The sequence below is a fragment of the Ascaphus truei genome, chromosome 21 (genome assembly GCF_040206685.1).
Source record: "Ascaphus truei isolate aAscTru1 chromosome 21, aAscTru1.hap1, whole genome shotgun sequence".
Classification (NCBI taxonomy): domain Eukaryota; kingdom Metazoa; phylum Chordata; class Amphibia; order Anura; family Ascaphidae; genus Ascaphus; species Ascaphus truei.
In genome coordinates this window covers 2166026-2183252 of record NC_134503.1, presented here as the reverse complement: position 1 = coordinate 2183252, position 17227 = coordinate 2166026, and the positions used below count along the sequence as shown (strand labels likewise).

Below are 17227 nucleotides of genomic sequence, written 5' to 3'. Positions count from 1 at the left end.
TGAATGGGGGACAAACAGAGAGAGGGGGAGGGGTGAGGAGAGAGAGAGGAGCGGGAACATTACATCCCGGGCAACGCCGGGTCTCTCAGCTAGTATAAAATAAACGTAAAGAGAGGGTGCATACCATTCAATGATGGATACAAAAAAAGGAACAACAGGACAGTCACTCTTATACTCCCAGAAAGTGAATATATATATCATTTACGTGAATCACTATCCGTATTTGAAGTGTGTGTGTATATAAATATATATATACATACAAATGAGCATACAGTAATATTTCCATTTGCTATTTGCCTTGCTATGGAGGGTTTTTGTCACTTTTTTACTCACATAACTTCACATATACATACATATATAATATATATATATATGCAGTGGAAGTGTATTGTGTGTATTTACCTACAAACTCACTCCACATTTCAGTAACATACATATACATCTAAATAATATTCACATATACACGTTTGCTATAAATGGAATTATTACAATTTTACATTATATACACGTGCAATGAATGGAATAAACACTGTAATAAGTTTGAAATCGCCTATCCGAGCTGCTATGCATGCAGGCTGATCCCTTTTCTCCAGCTTCATTGAATGTACTACTGTATGAGGAAGATCATGTGACCAGATGCTAGTGCACGTTTAGAGAGAGGGAGGGCAGGGCTGACAAAGGGGTGTGCCAGAGCTTGTGACAGGACATGAAGGGGCAGTGCCTTAGCAAATGCTTGTTAAAATAGAATACAAGAAAACTGGTCTTTCAAAGTTGTTTTTTTAAAAACAGAAAATGCTAAAAGTATTATTTCTTACTACAGAACTGATTTATTAAAAAAAACACACATGCAGGATATAGACTGAACTGCAGCTTTAAAGGTGGATGGGAGATAATTAAATTTATTTCAGCTAAATGAGTCTCTCCTCTCTCTCTCTCTCTGCACTATCTGATATATATATATATATATATATATATATATATATATATATATATATATATATATATATATATATATATATATATATATATATATATATATATATATATATATATATATATATATATATATATATATATATATATATATATATAAAACAGAAAGTTGCAGATGAGCATTAAATAACCCCTTCAGTGTAGAAGAGGCATGTATTGCTTTGTCAGAGGGGCCTCTCACACACCTCTGGAGCGCGGCGTTGACAGACCACGTGTTGCTTTGGGTCTGACACTTTAAACTTGTTATCCCGTAACTTTTTTTGTTTTAAATAAAGTTTATTCAGAGGGAAAAAAAAACCTTCACCGGCTTCATGTTTTTTGCTTTCCCCTGTCCCTCCTCGCTCCCCATTGGTCCGCCCTGCTGGCAGCAGTTGGTGTGGGCGTGGCCGCAGGGCTCGCGCCGGCTCTGTCACTGTCCTCGCGCTGACCGTTAACGGGCTGTAACTGACAGCGGGAAGTGACATCCGAGGCCGGGACCGGGAGAGACAGGCGTGGGGGGGTCTGGTAGGGGGCAGGTAACCCGCGGTGACACTCACTACGTGTATATACAGATATAGTGTATACACACACACTGACATAACTTCTACATAGATACACCCTGACATCTACACATAGATACACACTGACATCTACACACACACATCTACACACACACACACACACACATCAACACAGATACACACACTGACATAACATCTACACACAGATACACACACTGACATAACATCTACACACAGATACAGACACTGACTTCAACACAGATACACACACACACTTTTACATAACATTTACACATAGATACACATACTGACATAACACCTACACACATAATGACACAACACATTTATATTATATAAATATATATGCACTTGTACGTCTATTTGTCCTCTTTCTGTATATATTTATATAAACACGTGTGTAGATATGTCATAACACGTACTGCATTAACGGTTGTGTGTTCACACACGTGTATAGACTTACACGCTATTTATATATGTCCATCAATGTACACTTGTATATAGTGCTTACAGATGGATGTCCATAGGTTATGTGTGAATATGCCATCTTTATTCAAATACCTCTCGGTATGTAAATGAGTATATATTTATATACACAGAAATACCTAAATATAACGTACATAGGGAGGGGCAGCTCTGCATGAGCACACACTTACACACAAACACACACACGTACGTGCAGTCACGTTTATTTTTATCTACAATATGCATCCGTTCACATACACAAATATTTGTACACCTTGAAGCAGGTGTATTTACCTAGACAAACACACACCTATATACACATCTGTAAATAGCTGCACACAGACACATCATGATCCAGGTGTGCCCGTCGTCCCCTGTCAGCCGCTCGGCGGTTCTAAAGCGGGTAGCTGCGCTGGTGTTGGCTGCCTATGGGGCACGCCGGCTTTATCCGGTGCTCAAAAACTTGTGCCTTCCGCTCAACAAGCCACAGAAGCCGAACGGGCTACCAGGAAGCACAGGGGAACCTGCCACTGCCTCCTCCATAACTACTTATGAGCGAACTGGTGTGAACAGGGTCTTCTTCCTCAGGCTGGCCCGCCTGCTGCGACTGCTCTTCCCTAAGCTAGCGTGCAAGGAAGTTGGGCTACTGGTCTTGCACTCAGCTGCCCTCATCTCCAGAACTTTCCTCTCCGTGTATGTGGCCAAACTTGATGGACGTCTGACCCGCTGCATAGTCAATAAGCGTCCAGCCAGCTTTGTTTGGCAGCTCTTCAAGTGGCTTCTTATCGCCCTTCCGGCCACCTTCATCAACAGTGCCATCCGCTACCTAGAGGGCCAGCTGAGCTTGGCCTTCCGTACCCGCTTAGTGGCCCACGCTTACCGCCTGTACTTCAGCCGCCAGACCTACTACAGGGTCAGCAACATGGATGGACGTCTGCGCAACCCTGACCAGTCGTTGACTGAGGATGTAGTAGCCTTTGCCAGCTCAGTGGCCCATCTGTATTCCAACCTGACCAAGCCAGTGCTGGATGTGGTGGTGACCACTTACACACTGATCAGCACGGCCAAGTCTAAGGGAGCCAACACAGCCTGGCCCGCTACCATCGCTGGACTTGTGGTCATCATTACAGCCAAGGTGCTGAGGGGCTGTTCCCCCAAGTTTGGGAAGCTGGTAGCTGAGGAAGCGCGGAGGAAAGGAGAGCTGCGGTACATGCATTCAAGAGTGGTCGCCAACTCGGAAGAGATTGCCTTTTATGGGGGTCACAAGGTAAGATGGGCAGCATCTGGGATGGGTACATATTCCCTCTTTAGTGGCAGGTTTCAGTGCATAGCAGGGGCATTCCTAATGCCAGTATATGGGAATCATTGCTGGGTCAATGCTCTGTCTGTATTAACTTGTTATATCCCTTGATATACCTTTTCTCATCCAATCGTTTCTTATATGCTTATTTTGTAATGTTGTGGTCCACTTCCTGCAATATGAAACTTTGTCCACTTACAGAGACAGCCACTGTACCTGAGGTGACATGGGGTTGTGCTAGATTACATTCCTTCTGTGCAGTAAAAATACTCCTCTAATCGTGTGTGTGTGTGTGTGTGTGTGTGTGTGTGTGTGTGTGTGTATATATATATGTATTTATGTACACTGCAGGACAGACTGTGCGCTTACACCCCCCACGGAGGCAGAGCGGTAAGTAACCGCTCTCCTCTCTGAGATTGCACCCAACAAGGCATTGCGTAGCGCTACTAAGGCATTATGGGACGTGATCACGGAGAGGACGGCGTTACTGACAGCTCTGCCTCCATGGTGGTAAAATCACAGAGTCTGACTTGTACAAATATGAGCCCCATGCTTACAAATAATACTCATTGGGCTGTATTTGGACGGGTCGCAGGCATGTATCGGCATCTAATGTGTAAACGGCTTTTTAATAACTCCGGCTGCTGATCCTGTTCCTCATGTTCTTGGCCTTTCACTGGACACCAATACAGAAATCAGAACCTCGGGGTGTCTTCTGTTGTGGAGGAGATGATAGACTTAGGAAGAACTAACCAAATTCAACCTAGTGGCATCTGACCATGTTATAGTTCTTTAAAACCTTTACTGCAATAAGGCAAAATGCATTAAATTAGCAGTTCGCACTGGTCGCAATATATTTAAAAACATTTTTTCCGTTACTTACCTGACCTCTGGGACCCCTCTGGCTCCAGAGCAATGAGCAGGTCTGTCCACTAAGCAAGAATATTTGCCCAGTGGTCACAAAATTGCTCCTGGGTCAAGGGTCACTACTGTTGGCAGTCGAGAGACGTGACACGGGGAGATGGCTTGGCAACTTTATGTTTGCAACCCAGCAAATAGTAGTAGTGTCAAAGTCTGCACAAATATCGGGGGACCACCTAGCTGCAAGAGACCCTCCTGGTTCAGGTAAGGTCAAAAAAATGTGAGCAGGATTGCTCTGGGCCTTTTGGGACACAAAAGATACATGTGGGTAATGTCAATTAAATAACTGTGAAAACACATTGGTATATTCCATGTTTATGTCAGAGAAGAGACTCCTCTGTATATATTTCCAATGGCTGCAGAAATATCAGAGCCGCCAGCATCTGCTCATAGCGCTTAAATATATGGACACGAGGTCGCACACTTTCTAAATGTGCCCATAACATCCACACACAGTATGTTATGGTGAGTAAAAAAGTGACAATAACCCTGCACCGTACAGCGAATAAAGACCCAGCACGTCTCAGACAGCTCTGCAGCCCTGCACTTCCGCATTATCTCGTAGCATACAGTGCTTCCACTGCAGCCAGGGATTCTGGGTAATGACATGCAAATGGGCACTCGCAGTGTGTCACTTTTTGCTTCTAGTCCATTTCAACATGGACCCCCTATCATCTTAACATCCGAAACGTCGCTGTCTTGGAGGCTGGTGCTTGGCCCCCGTCATTGCCTTGATAATATAAACCAGAGCGGGCTTGGCAGTAGCTTTTCTCCAGGTCCTGCCTTTCCCAGAAATGAATTGTTCTGTGAGAACGGGTCAGGGTTGAAACAACATCCCTCCACCAAGGGCCCATTCCACATCTCACAGAGTGTTGTTGTTTTTACTGTCCCACTTTTTTTTTTTTAACATTGCTGGCAGCGAACGCTTAATGAATCTCAATTCTTTATCATCCCTCTAACCCAGGGGGTCTCCACTCCCCCAGTCCTTGAGACCCCCCCCCAACAGCTCAGGTTTTCAGGATATTCCTGCTTCAGCACAGGTGGCTCAGTCAAAGACCGAGCTGCTGATTGAGCCACCTGTGCTGAAGCAAGGATATCCTGATACCTGACCTGTTGGGGGGGTCTTGAGGACAGGAGTTCAGAACCTCCATTCTAACCTTTAGCACTCTGGGGCACACGTCCCTTTATCAACCTCTTATCTATGCAGTATGAGGGAGACCAAGTTAGGCGTGGGGTGGCTGACTTTGTCATACAGTATGTGGCTCGCCTTGAAGACTGCAGACACGGCTGCAGTAGGTGATTGAAAACGTAAGCGGTGTCAGACACTTAGCTGCACTGATGCATTTGTAATTGAGTGACTTGGAAGCAGAGGAGGTAACACTTGGGACACTGAATGTGCAAGGTCCCCCAATCATTGCATGGTGAGGAATCAGCAGTGATCAGGTGTGAAGCAGAGCGAGATATGAGTGTAACACTTCGTCACGTTCAGCCTCCCCCATAACACCATGGGTTACATTAGGTTATCAGTGCTAGTGAATCGGGTCACTTTGACCCTTTCTTTCAGGACAGCAGCTGTATACAAAGGTTTTTCTACAAGACCTAATCATGATAGGAGTGGGGCCAGCGGGTGGCTAGTCCAAGGTCTGTGCCACTCTATCTATGGGTCTGATGTTCGGGAGCTGCTTTTGGCTGAAGTTTTCACGAGACTGGATGTACAGTAGAGACATTGGATGGAGAAGTGACCTCCGTGGGAAGTTAGGGACACACCGTATGCTATAGGTTCAGGAGAGGCCTTTAATATGCAGTCCCACACAGCAACATACGCTACTGATGTTGCTACTGATGTTACAATGACGAAGAAGTACTTTGCTTCCTTACATTGTATCATTTCTGCTTTATAATGTGTGTTTAATTGAGCTTTCTACCTAAGGCCCGGGCCATAGAGGGTTGAGCCGAGCCGAGCCGCGCTGAGGCTCGCCTGCTGAAATCTGCGCGATTTCATGCCCATGCAGGCGAGCCAGCGGGCGCGATCGGAGGCGGGGGGAGACTGAGGGAGGCGGGGCAGTGAAGTCGCTGGGCCAATCGCCCACGATGCACCGACGTCGACATCACGGCGCCGACGTCACAGCGCCGTGACGTTGATGCAGCTCCGCGCTGATTGGATGTTTTCAGCCGACAGTGCGCTGAAAAACAGCTTGGCGCTCGGCTGAAAACTCCAGCGCCTCAGCACGCCTGCGGACGCTCGCGTGAGCCCCCTCTCAAGGCATCCTCATTGAGGATGCAGGGGCTCAGCGCGGAGCGTCCGCACGGCTCAGCGCGGCCTGTCCTTCTATGGACTCGGCCTAAGGCCGAGTTTTCTGCCGAGCGCCAAGCTGTTTTTCAGAGCGCTGTCGGCTGAAAACATCCAATCAGCGCGGAGCTGCATCAACGTCACGGCGCCGCGATTGGCCCAGCGACGTCACTGCCCCGCCTCCCTCAGTCTCCCCCCGCCTCCGATCGCGCCCGCTGGCTCGCCTGCATGGGCATGAAATCGTGCAGATTTCCGCAGGCGAGCCTCAGCGTCAGCGCGGCTCGGCTCAACCCTCTATGGCCTCAGCCTAAGTTGTATTTATTATTGCATATGCTTTGGTTAGGGGCTTGTAGCTAACCAAGGTTAACTTGAGGTATAAACCAGTACCTAGAAAAGTCATTGGAGTTTCCGAAAACATTACTTTTATATCACAAATTTTCTGAGAAAAATAAACCCATAACTAGAGCAGCCACGTGCCTGGTACTGTTCACCCCAAGCGGACCGTGACCTCAAACGTTGTACAGTGTGTCCTGTGCAGACCTCGGGATTCTGCTGAACATTCAAAAGAGCACACGGAGGCCCCGATCCACTAAGGAGTGCTAAGCTTCAGCACACTTTGGTGGATCTGGGCCCAAGTACTTTAGTGTGGTATAGTATAGTGTGTGTTGTGTGTAATTTATATTTTTCTACGCATCATCATATTCAGGCCTTGTCTGTCCACTGGACGAAGCCTCCCCAATGATGTTCCAGGTGCCGGGGTTCTGCACATTGCTGATCTCATCCTCCCATCTTTCTTCCTTGTAGTCATTGTGGTTTTCCCATATCCCTGGGAATCCAGTTGAGGACATTCTTGGTAGGTTGGTCCCCAGCGGTGGTCCTGTCTTCTTGCGATATTTCTGTCCCACTGCCATTTTAATTTCTTCACGCTTTTGAACCCATATGTATTTTTTTGTGTGTAGTCTTACAGAATGTATTCCAAAAGCAGTAAACAGGATATCAGATCTGTGCAATTAATTTTAATTTAAGGGAGGCAGCAGTGTTGAAGGAATGTCATACAGGTGGTAATTAGAAGGTCAGATGGGTGAGGTATACCCTGCTATTTGGGACACCGTGACGCTATGATCAACCCAGCCATCGCCTTTATTATTGGGACATGCCATTGATGCCGTGACAGTGATATGCTGACAGTCAGACCTAGAAATACGACATTGTTCTAGGAGTCGAAAATGTTTAGGTCACTGAAGGCTTCAAACATCGTCTATTAAGCGCTTGGCTGTTGAGTGCCAGCAATGGCGCCAGAGTATCACGTGGGGGATAACATGTATTTTTTCTTTTACTGATGTTGTCTTTACATTTCCTTTTTCATCCTTTAATCCCACACTTCCCTTTTTCTTTTGTCTCGGCATTGTTCAATTTCTGAGAAATTTTGATGTCAAATAATTTCTTCGGACCTCCAAAATATGCCTGCCATGTAATAATACAATTTAGAGCATGTCCCGGCAACTCTGGAATTATTACGGAATTCTTATCCCACTTTATCTTACATTAGTTAGTCCAGGGTTTCTCAACAACAGTCCTCAAGACCCCCCAACAGGTCAGGTTTTCAGGCTATCACTGCTTCAGCACAGGTGGCTATCCTGAAAACTTGACCTTTTCGGGGGCTTCAGGACTGGAATTGAGCACCCCTGCCTTAATGAAATATGTTACCTATCCTGCTCAACCTGTTCTAACATCCCCAGAATATATTGCATAGTTACAGAGTAGATGAGGTTGAAAAAAGACATACGTCCATCTAGTTCAACCTACGCTAAATTTAGATGACAGGTACTTATCCTATATTTAGATTAATCGTGTCCCTAACATCCATGCACTAATAATAATATAATAATAATAGCATGTTCTTGTATAGCGCTGCTAATTGTACGCAGTGTTGTACAGAGACATTTTGCAGGCACAGGTCCCTGCCCCGTAGAGCTTACAATCTATGTTTTTGGTGCCTGAGGCACAGGGAGATAAAGTGACTTACCCAAGGTCACTGCCCATTTCTTCAAATATGGAAGCTCTTGCAATGCTTAAAAGTCGCAGGTTCATCTTAAAAATAAAAAAGCGTGATTACTCAACCGAGCGGGTTAAGTGTGCAGAAAATGTTTTGCTTGAACTTTTCCCCCACTTGGCTCCGTTTGTAGTGCTTGTTCCCCGCCATGTTGAGCCGTGGGATACTGGTTCTGAGGCCAGGAGGGGAAGTAGACAGTTTCAGTAATGTTTGAATTCTTCGCTCTCCAGCAGAAAACCCGAAATAACGGGGTATTCATCGGATCGCTCCCTGTTCTGAAATAACGGGGTATTCATCGGATCGCTCCCTGTTCTGAAATAACGGGGTGTTCATCGGATCGCTCCCTGTTCTGAAATAACGGGGTATTCGTCGGATCGCCCCCTGCTCTGAAATAACGGGGTGTTCATCGGATCGCCCCCTGCTCTGAAATAACGGGGTATTCATCGGATCGCTCCCTGCTCTGAAATAACGGGGTATTCGTCGGATCGCTCCCTGCTCTGAAATAACGGGGTATTCATCGGATCGCTCCCTGCTCTGAAATAACGGGGTATTCATCGGATCGCCCCCTGCTCTGAAATAACGGGGTGTTCATCGGAACGCTCCCTGCTCTGAAATAACAGGGTGTTCATCGGATCGCCCCCTGCTCTGAAATAACAGGGTGTTCATCGGATCGCTCCCTGTTCTGAAATAACGGGGTGTTCGTCGGATCGCAACCCTGCTCTGAAATAACGGGGTATTCATCGGATCGCTCCCTGCTCTGAAATAACGGGGTATTCATCGGATCGCCCCCTGCTCTGAAATAACGGGGTGTTCATCGGAACGCTCCCTGTTCCTTTTACCTCTGCATTACTGGAAAGTCCCACAGGGCAATGAGCTGGACGCTTCTCAGACAGGAAAGGGCTTATGCCGGACATCTTGAGTGGCCAACTCCAGTCCTCAAGGGCCACCAACAGGTCAGGTTTTCAGGATATCCCTGCTTCAGCACTGGTGGCTCAATCAGTGGCTCTGTCAGAATGACTGCAACCACCTGTGCTGAATCAGGCATATCTTGAAAACCTGACCTGTAAGTGGCCCTTGAGCACTGGAGTTGGGCACGCCTGCCCTACATGATGCTCATTCAGCAGATCCTTGTGTCGGAAGAGCTGTAGTGCAGGGCTCTTCAACTGGCGCCACGCGTGGGACCTCTGTGGCCCGTGGACTCTTTGCTCCTGCTAATGTCACACTAGTTGCTTAGGCAGCTGAGTGCAATTTTTCACACTGAAACTCTCTTGTGAGTTAAAATGTAAATGTATATAAATATGTTATTACAAATGCAAACTGTTTAAACATATTTATACGTCTTTAAATGCATCTAAAATGACAATAGCAATAGTCTTGTGGCCCTTCTCCTCTGCTAATGCTTTGTGATCTGGTCCCTTTGGAGAACTTGTTGAAGAGTCCGGCTGTAGGGTTTCGGAGAATTAAGTTTCCGGGCAAAGTGCTGGAAATGCACAAAATCCTTGAAATGACAGAGTAGAAAGAAAGGGGAGAAGCAGAGAAATGCAGCGGGTTCCCTGTTGCAATTCTATTGCTTTGAATGAGAAGATTGCAGAATGAGCTCTGTGGCTTTCTATACCCGTTTGCCTCCTGTTGTTCTCTTGTGGAAGCCGGCCTATTTTCATGGCTTTGCCATTCTGGGCTCAGGTTATATAACAACAAAAATAGTTTTCACGTTGACATTCTCGCACCCCAGATAAAATTCACGTCTGCAAAATTCCTGTTCATTTTTGGTGGCCTTTAAGCGACACAGAAAAGGCCTGGAGACCCCGCGTGACTCGGGTATTCATTCTTGTTCCCAGATCCGCAAGAGGGGGCTAATCTTCAGCATGTCTTTACTCCCATTCATGTGGCTAAATCTTGGCTCCCTATTGTGGACCTGAGTCTTGGAATGAATGCACGTGTCACGCAGGGTCACACTTTGTCCCAGACTTTGTCACATGTTTACACACCATGCTGGTTATTAAAAATGTTAACAAGGGCCTCTGTAAACTCCTGAATTTGCAGCATGCCCGTCCTGTTACCTGGATTAGGAGAGGTTTGCATGCTGCTGGCTGGCTCGTGGGATTTTGCACCCTGTAATCTTTAAACAGCGTCTCAGAGGCTCCGAGCTCTCAGGACGGGTTACTGTAGGACATGACTGTAGGGGAAAGGTTACTGTAGGACATTCTCGGTCTCTTGCGCTACTTCTGCTTTGTTTACCAGGATGCCGGAGACCGAGGCTTGGAGTAGCATGCTAATATGAGGCAATTCCCCTGAAGCATCAATTATATCTGCAAATCCATGGTCAATGAGTAACGGAAACTTCTGTTTCCTACTAAGGTGAAAAGACAGGGTGTTTCATGTGAATCACCGTACCCCCTGCCGTTCGTTCTCCGTTTCTAGCATACTAAGGACCTTCTTCAATAAGATAGGGAGTTTGCTTCTCTGTGCTGGAGGAGACATCAGCTCTCTTCTAATGAATCTTTATAGTGTCCCAATAACAGATCTGGTACAGTAGGGCCTTGGCCAGAAGCCCTTCTCACGTACCATGGACCATTTTTAGTTTAGTTTTTTTAGGGACATGCTGGACTTTGACAAAGCGGCCAGCCCCATTGAAACAGGAGTGGGCCCCTCTCTACTGCAGTTTTCGTCACACACAAACCAGGTTGCATCGTGTGATCGGTAAAGGGGACGTGCAGGAGAGCCGATGGCGCTGTAACGAATAACGGGACTGAAATCTTCTCCAGCACAGGGAGGCAGCTTCACAACACGATGAACAAAGGTTTCCGTTCAAATGGTTCTTATCTGCTCTCAATATCCAGGTAGCACTGTTATCTGAGTGAGGCAGCCAAGCAGGACAAGTTATTTGTGGCTTGAATTGATGGGAAATGGAGGAAGAGGGAGGATTCTGTGTGTCAGACATTCTTTTGTGTAACATTGTGAAAGTCCTGTGTGCTCCTGCCTAGTCCTGCCCAGGTCCTTAGTCATGTCGTGCTTCACCTTTCTCTGGGAGGTGACTGGTACACAGCACCTTGTCTCTTCTTTATTTGTAATCTTGTAGTAATACTTTTAGCAGCACAATAATAACAACGGATGGGAACCGCTGTTCCTCTCTTGGGGGCTACTGTATGTATGAATGCAAAAGTGGGGCAATTCTAGGAAAGAAAGAAAACCTATTGATTTTAACGGGACTTCTTTCTTGGATACATGCGGTGCTGTTATTTTGTCCCAGAATTGCTTAACTTTTGCCTTGATCCAAAGACCCCTTCGATCTGCACAGTGCCTATTAACTCCTCGTCAGCCAGAGGTGCAAGGAATGCACCGCGTGTAGTTATATCCCTCTGCGTGTAGTTACAGGCATACCCCGCATTAACGTCCGCAATGGGACCGGAGCATGTATGTAAAGCGAAAATGTACTTAAAGTGAAGCACTCCCTTTTCCCCACTTATCGATGCATGTACTGTACTGTAATCGTCATATCCGTGCATAACTGATGTAAATAACGCATGTGTAACAGGCTCTATCGTCTCCCCGCTTGCGCACAGCTTCGGTACAGGTAAGGAGCCGGTATTGCTGTTCAGGACGTGCTGACAGGCGCATGCGCGAGCTGCCGTTTGCCTATTGGGGGCCGCAGTGACGGGTTGTGAGGACAGCGAAGGCCACCAGCATAGCTCTGCGTAGTTAGTAGTGTCCCCCATCGGGTAGTGCGGGGGCCCATGGGTGCCCAGAGGGCGCTCTACTTCATGCTAGCTAAGTGCAGTTTCTCGCACTGAAACTCGCCTGTAAGTTACGGTGATGTAAATATATATGGTACAAATGCTATGAATGCAAAATGTTGTAACATAAGAAGTCTTTGTATCTAAAATGACATCACAATAAGTTTGCGGCCCTTCTCCTAAATGTTGCCTGGCCCCTTTGGGGAGCGCGGCTGTCTTGCTCATGCCTCTGTGCACCCTCTGCAGGTGGAGCTGTCCTTGCTGCAGCAATGCTACCGGGACCTATCCTCCCAGATTAACGTCATCTTGCTGGAAAGGCTGTGGTATGTGATGCTGGAGCAGTTCCTCATGAAATACGTCTGGAGCGCATCTGGCCTGGTGATGGTGGCTGTGCCCATTATCACAGCCACGGGCTACTCTGAGAGCGGTAAGGACATGGGCCGCGGAAGGATGAGCATGTCTTTTGGCCCTGTTTAAAAGAGATGCCAGCTAACTGCTGCACCTAGACAGATCCGGCTCTGAGTCGCTTCAAGGCTGCAGGTGTCTGCATTTCATTGCCAGGGTGACCAGCTCTTATTGCCCCTTATAACGTCTCTAATACAGTGGTAGGCCACATGACATACTTAAAGGAGAGGCCCTCGAGCTCTCAAAGCGCTGCAATATATATCAAAAGGACATTGCAGCCTTGGTTAGCAGTTTCTGCCTGCTCCCTCAGCTGCTTAATGCTGGCGCGCTGGAGAATACTGTCCCACTCCTCCTCCTTATACTGCAAACTAGTGATTAGTACAGGAGAGGAGCGGGCAGTGCTGTATGTATCAGCGCAGGAGAGGAGCGGGCAGTACTGTATCAGCGCAGGAGAGGAGCGGGCAGTACTGTATCAGCGCAGGACAGGAGCGGGCAGTACTGTATGTATCAGCGCAGGAGAGGAGCGGGCAGTACTGTATGTATCAGCGAAGGAGAGGAGCGGGCAGTACTGTATTTATCAGCACAGGAGAGGAGCGGGCAGTACTGTATTTATCAGCACAGGAGAGGAGCGGACAGTACTGTATGTATCAGCGCAGGAGAGGAGCGGGCAGTGCTGTATGTATCAGCGCAGGAGAGGTGCGGGCGGTACTGTATTTATCAGCACAGGAGAGGAGCGGGCAGTACTGTATGTATCAGCGCAGGAGAGGAGCGGGCAGTACTGTATTTATCAGCACAGGAGAGGTGCGGGCAGTACTGTATGTATCAGCGCAGGAGAGGAGCGGGCAGTACTGTATTAGCGCAGGAGAGGTGCGGGCAGTACTGTATTTATCAGTGCAGGAGATTAGCGGGCAGTACTGTATTTATCAGCGCAGGAGAGGAGCGGGTAGTACTGTATTTATCAGCGCAGGAGAGGAGCGGGCAGTACTGTATGTATCAGCGCAGGAGAGGAGCGGGCAGTACTGTATGTATCAGCGAAGGAGAGGAGCGGGCAGTACTGTATTTATCAGCACAGGAGAGGAGCGGGCAGTACTGTATTTATCAGCACAGGAGAGGAGCGGACAGTACTGTATGTATCAGCGCAGGAGAGGAGCGGGCAGTGCTGTATGTATCAGCGCAGGAGAGGTGCGGGCGGTACTGTATTTATCAGCACAGGAGAGGTGCGGGCAGTACTGTATGTATCAGCGCAGGAGAGGAGCGGGCAGTACTGTATATCAGCGCAGGAGAGGAGCGGGCAGTACTGTATTTATCAGCACAGGAGAGGAGCGGGCAGTACTGTATTTATCAGCGCAGGAGAGGAGCGGGCAGTACTGTATTTATCAGCGCAGGAGAGGAGCGGGCAGTACTGTATTTATCAGCACAGGAGAGGAGCGGGCAGTACTGTATTTATCAGCACAGGAGAGGAGCGGGCAGTACTGTATTTATCAGCGCAGGAGAGGAGCGGGCAGTACTGTATTTATCAGCGCAGGAGAGGAGCGGGCAGTACTGTATTTATCAGCGCAGGAGAGGAGCGGGCAGTACTGTATTTATCAGCGCAGGAGAGGAGCGGGCAGTACAGTATTTATCAGCGCAGGAGAGGAGCGGGCAGTACTGTATTTATCAGCGCAGGAGGGGAGCGGGCAGTACTGTATTTATCAGCGCAGGAGGGGAGCGGGCAGTACTGTATTTATCAGCGCAGTAGGGGAGCGAGCAGTACTGTATTTATCAGCGCAGGAGAGGAGCGGGCAGTACTGTATTTATCAGCGCAGGAGGGGAGCGGGCAGTACTGTATTTATCAGCGCAGTAGGGGAGCGAGCAGTACTGTATTTATCAGCGCAGGAGGGGAGCGGGCAGTACTGTATTTATCAGCGCAGTAGGGGAGCGAGCAGTACTGTATTTATCAGCGCAGGAGAGGAGCGGGCAGTACTGTATGTATCAGCGCAGGAGGGGAGCGGGCAGTACTGTATTTATCAGCGCAGGAGGGGAGCGGGCAGTACTGTATTTATCAGCGCAGTAGGGGAGCGGGCAGTACTGTATTTATCAGCGCAGGAGGGGAGCGGGCAGTACTGTATTTATCAGCGCAGTAGGGGAGCGGGCAGTACTGTATTTATCAGCACGAGAAGAGCGGACAGTACTGAATGTATCAGCATAGGTGGTCATAGTCATAATGACTGAACCAATGATTGAGCCACCTGTGCTGAAGCAGGGATATCCTGACAACCTGACCTGTTGGTGGCCCATGAGGACTAGAGTTGGCCTCCCCTGCTCTAATGGCTTCTGTAGTGTCTCTTGTTAATGTGTGCCTGGTGCAGCCTGCACAGGAAGACGTGAGCTTTCATCTCTAGCAGCACCGGAGTGTTTAGATAGAGCGTTGTTATTGACGGGCTGTAATACAGTATCTCTGTGAGAGGGTCACATGACTTCCCTTTTCCAACGTACAAACCTATTTCTGCTGTTTGTACATCAGATTCGGAAGAGGTGAAGAGAGCTGCGATTGACATGAAGGAGGAGGAGCTGGTGAGCGAGCGAGCGGAGGCCTTCACCACCGCGAGGAACCTTCTGACCGCCGCGGCCGACGCCATAGAGAGAGTGATGTCATCTTATAAAGAGGTGAGACGTGCAGGTCCCACGTGTAGTGTCCAGTTAAAGCAATGAACCTGCAATAATAGCTGGTGCTCTCTAGGGTCAATACAGCTGATGGAACGCTGCACTATTTCATCTAGTAGTCATAGTGTTATTGCGAGCTACCCCTTATGCAGTGATATAATGGGGTGCCCTAGAACACAGAATTCCTTCATTTAATGGGCGATACCTTTCTAAACACTCAGTGTGTGACGCACCTCTAATGCAGGGCGCTCAACTCCAGTCCTCCACACCCTCCCAATAGGTCTGGTTTTCCGGATATCCCAGTATCAGCACAGGTGTCTCAATCAGTGACTCAGTCTTGGACAGCACTACCTGTGCTGAAGCAGGCTGTAGTGCACGATAGCAAGTCCTGTGCAATTTATACGGGGAATTGTTTTATTAATACATAGTATTTGCAATGTAGGACCGTACCGAAATGATCCGAGCTGAAATCTTTTAGAACAAGGCCATGGTATACCGCATGAAATGGGGGCTGTAGGGTTTTACTAAAATGTAAAGATGCTGATGCAGTGTGTGACTCTGGCAGGTGACGGAGCTGGCCGGGTACACAGCACGTGTTCACGACATGTTCGAGGTGTTTGAGGACGTGCAGAAAGGCATTTACAAGCGGGCCGGGGAACTGGAAGAGGCCAATCCCGAGAACGGAGACACCATCAAGCACGGCGCCCGCATCGAAGGGCCACTCGAGATAAAGGGTAAGGAGGGAGCGCCAGCATCACGGCTTTGTGGGGTTTAACGCTGTACTCTGGGTACGACTGCACAGAAACTGACATGCCTTCATCACCGGAGAGGGGTAGTGACTGCAGAGCAATGTATTATCAGGCTCTCCGGCCTGAAGAGTCACAGAGGAGAGGGCAGGGCCGGCACAGCTCATTTTGCATCCCTACTGCGCTGAAATGTTTAAACAACGTTTTGAAGGGGTGGGAGACAAAGCCTCATGCTCAGTACACGTTGGCTGACCCATTTTAGGGGCAGCCTCAGTCTGCTCCCCTTTACCTTGGAACAGTCTCTAGTGTCCTAAACACGTGCTGGTATGTGTAAGGACACTTCACATGGTATGAGTTGAATTCCCTGCATCTTTTATTTCACAACATAAGCAGCAGAGACCAGAAGATAGAACTCACTCTTGTATTGTGTTTAAAAGTCCGTCAGTGAGCAGTTATTAAGGAGCCTTTTTGGGCCCCTGCATTTCGGGAGCCCTCGGCATCGAGGAGACTGTGAAGTGTCCCTCAAGCAATTTCTGCTTTGCAGAGCTGCATGACTCGGGATTGCTTCTTGTTATCACAGTGTCTATAACCCTTTGACTGCCAGAGAGGCTAGCAACAAACGGCTGGCCCATCGGGGGGGTAAGGGGTTTCATGCTTTGCTCTTCAGTATATGTGTGAAGCAACACTCGGAGTGACCCTGTTTCCAGCATAAGAGCGTATCCTTTCACCCCCTGCAGGGTGTCGGATTATGACTTGGGGATGCACGGTACGTCTGCCAAGAAAATACAGAAATGTGAGGAAAATAAGACATTTTAGAAAGTGATAATTGGAAGATCTGCTCAAAGCTGGTACAATAACGAGTCTTATTATAGGATATTCAGCGCTGTGTGTGGGAGGCCTGCCCCACCAGTACTAGTTTGGGTTAGAGTTGTTCTGTTTGTGCCTGTTCTCCTGGCAAAGTCATGCCGCTCTAGCCATCATGTTAGCCGTGGGTACGCTGCACCATTTAACTGAACTGTCTGTCTTCTGTGCGCCAGGGAAAGTGGTGGATGTGGAGAACGGGATCGTATGTGAGAATATTCCGATCGTGACTCCGACGGGAGACGTGGTGGTCGCAAGCCTGAACATTCGGGTGAGTGGGAGGAGGGACTGCTTGTTA

The 17227-nt window shown here is 48.0% G+C and overlaps 1 protein-coding gene across 1 annotated transcript in view; it reads left to right on the top strand.

Annotated features, from left to right (window-relative positions):
• The first annotated feature begins 1365 nt into the window (after positions 1–1365).
• Positions 1366–17227, top strand: part of ABCD1 (ATP binding cassette subfamily D member 1) — a 51244-nt gene continuing 35382 nt past the window's right edge. Inside the window, exons 1-5 of the mRNA XM_075578376.1 lie at positions 1366–3243; positions 12521–12701; positions 15183–15325; positions 15888–16056; positions 17106–17200. Coding sequence (XP_075434491.1) covers positions 2326–3243; positions 12521–12701; positions 15183–15325; positions 15888–16056; positions 17106–17200 — 1506 coding nt within the window. The 5' untranslated portion in view covers positions 1366–2325. The remainder of the gene's footprint in view (positions 3244–12520; positions 12702–15182; positions 15326–15887; positions 16057–17105; positions 17201–17227) is intronic.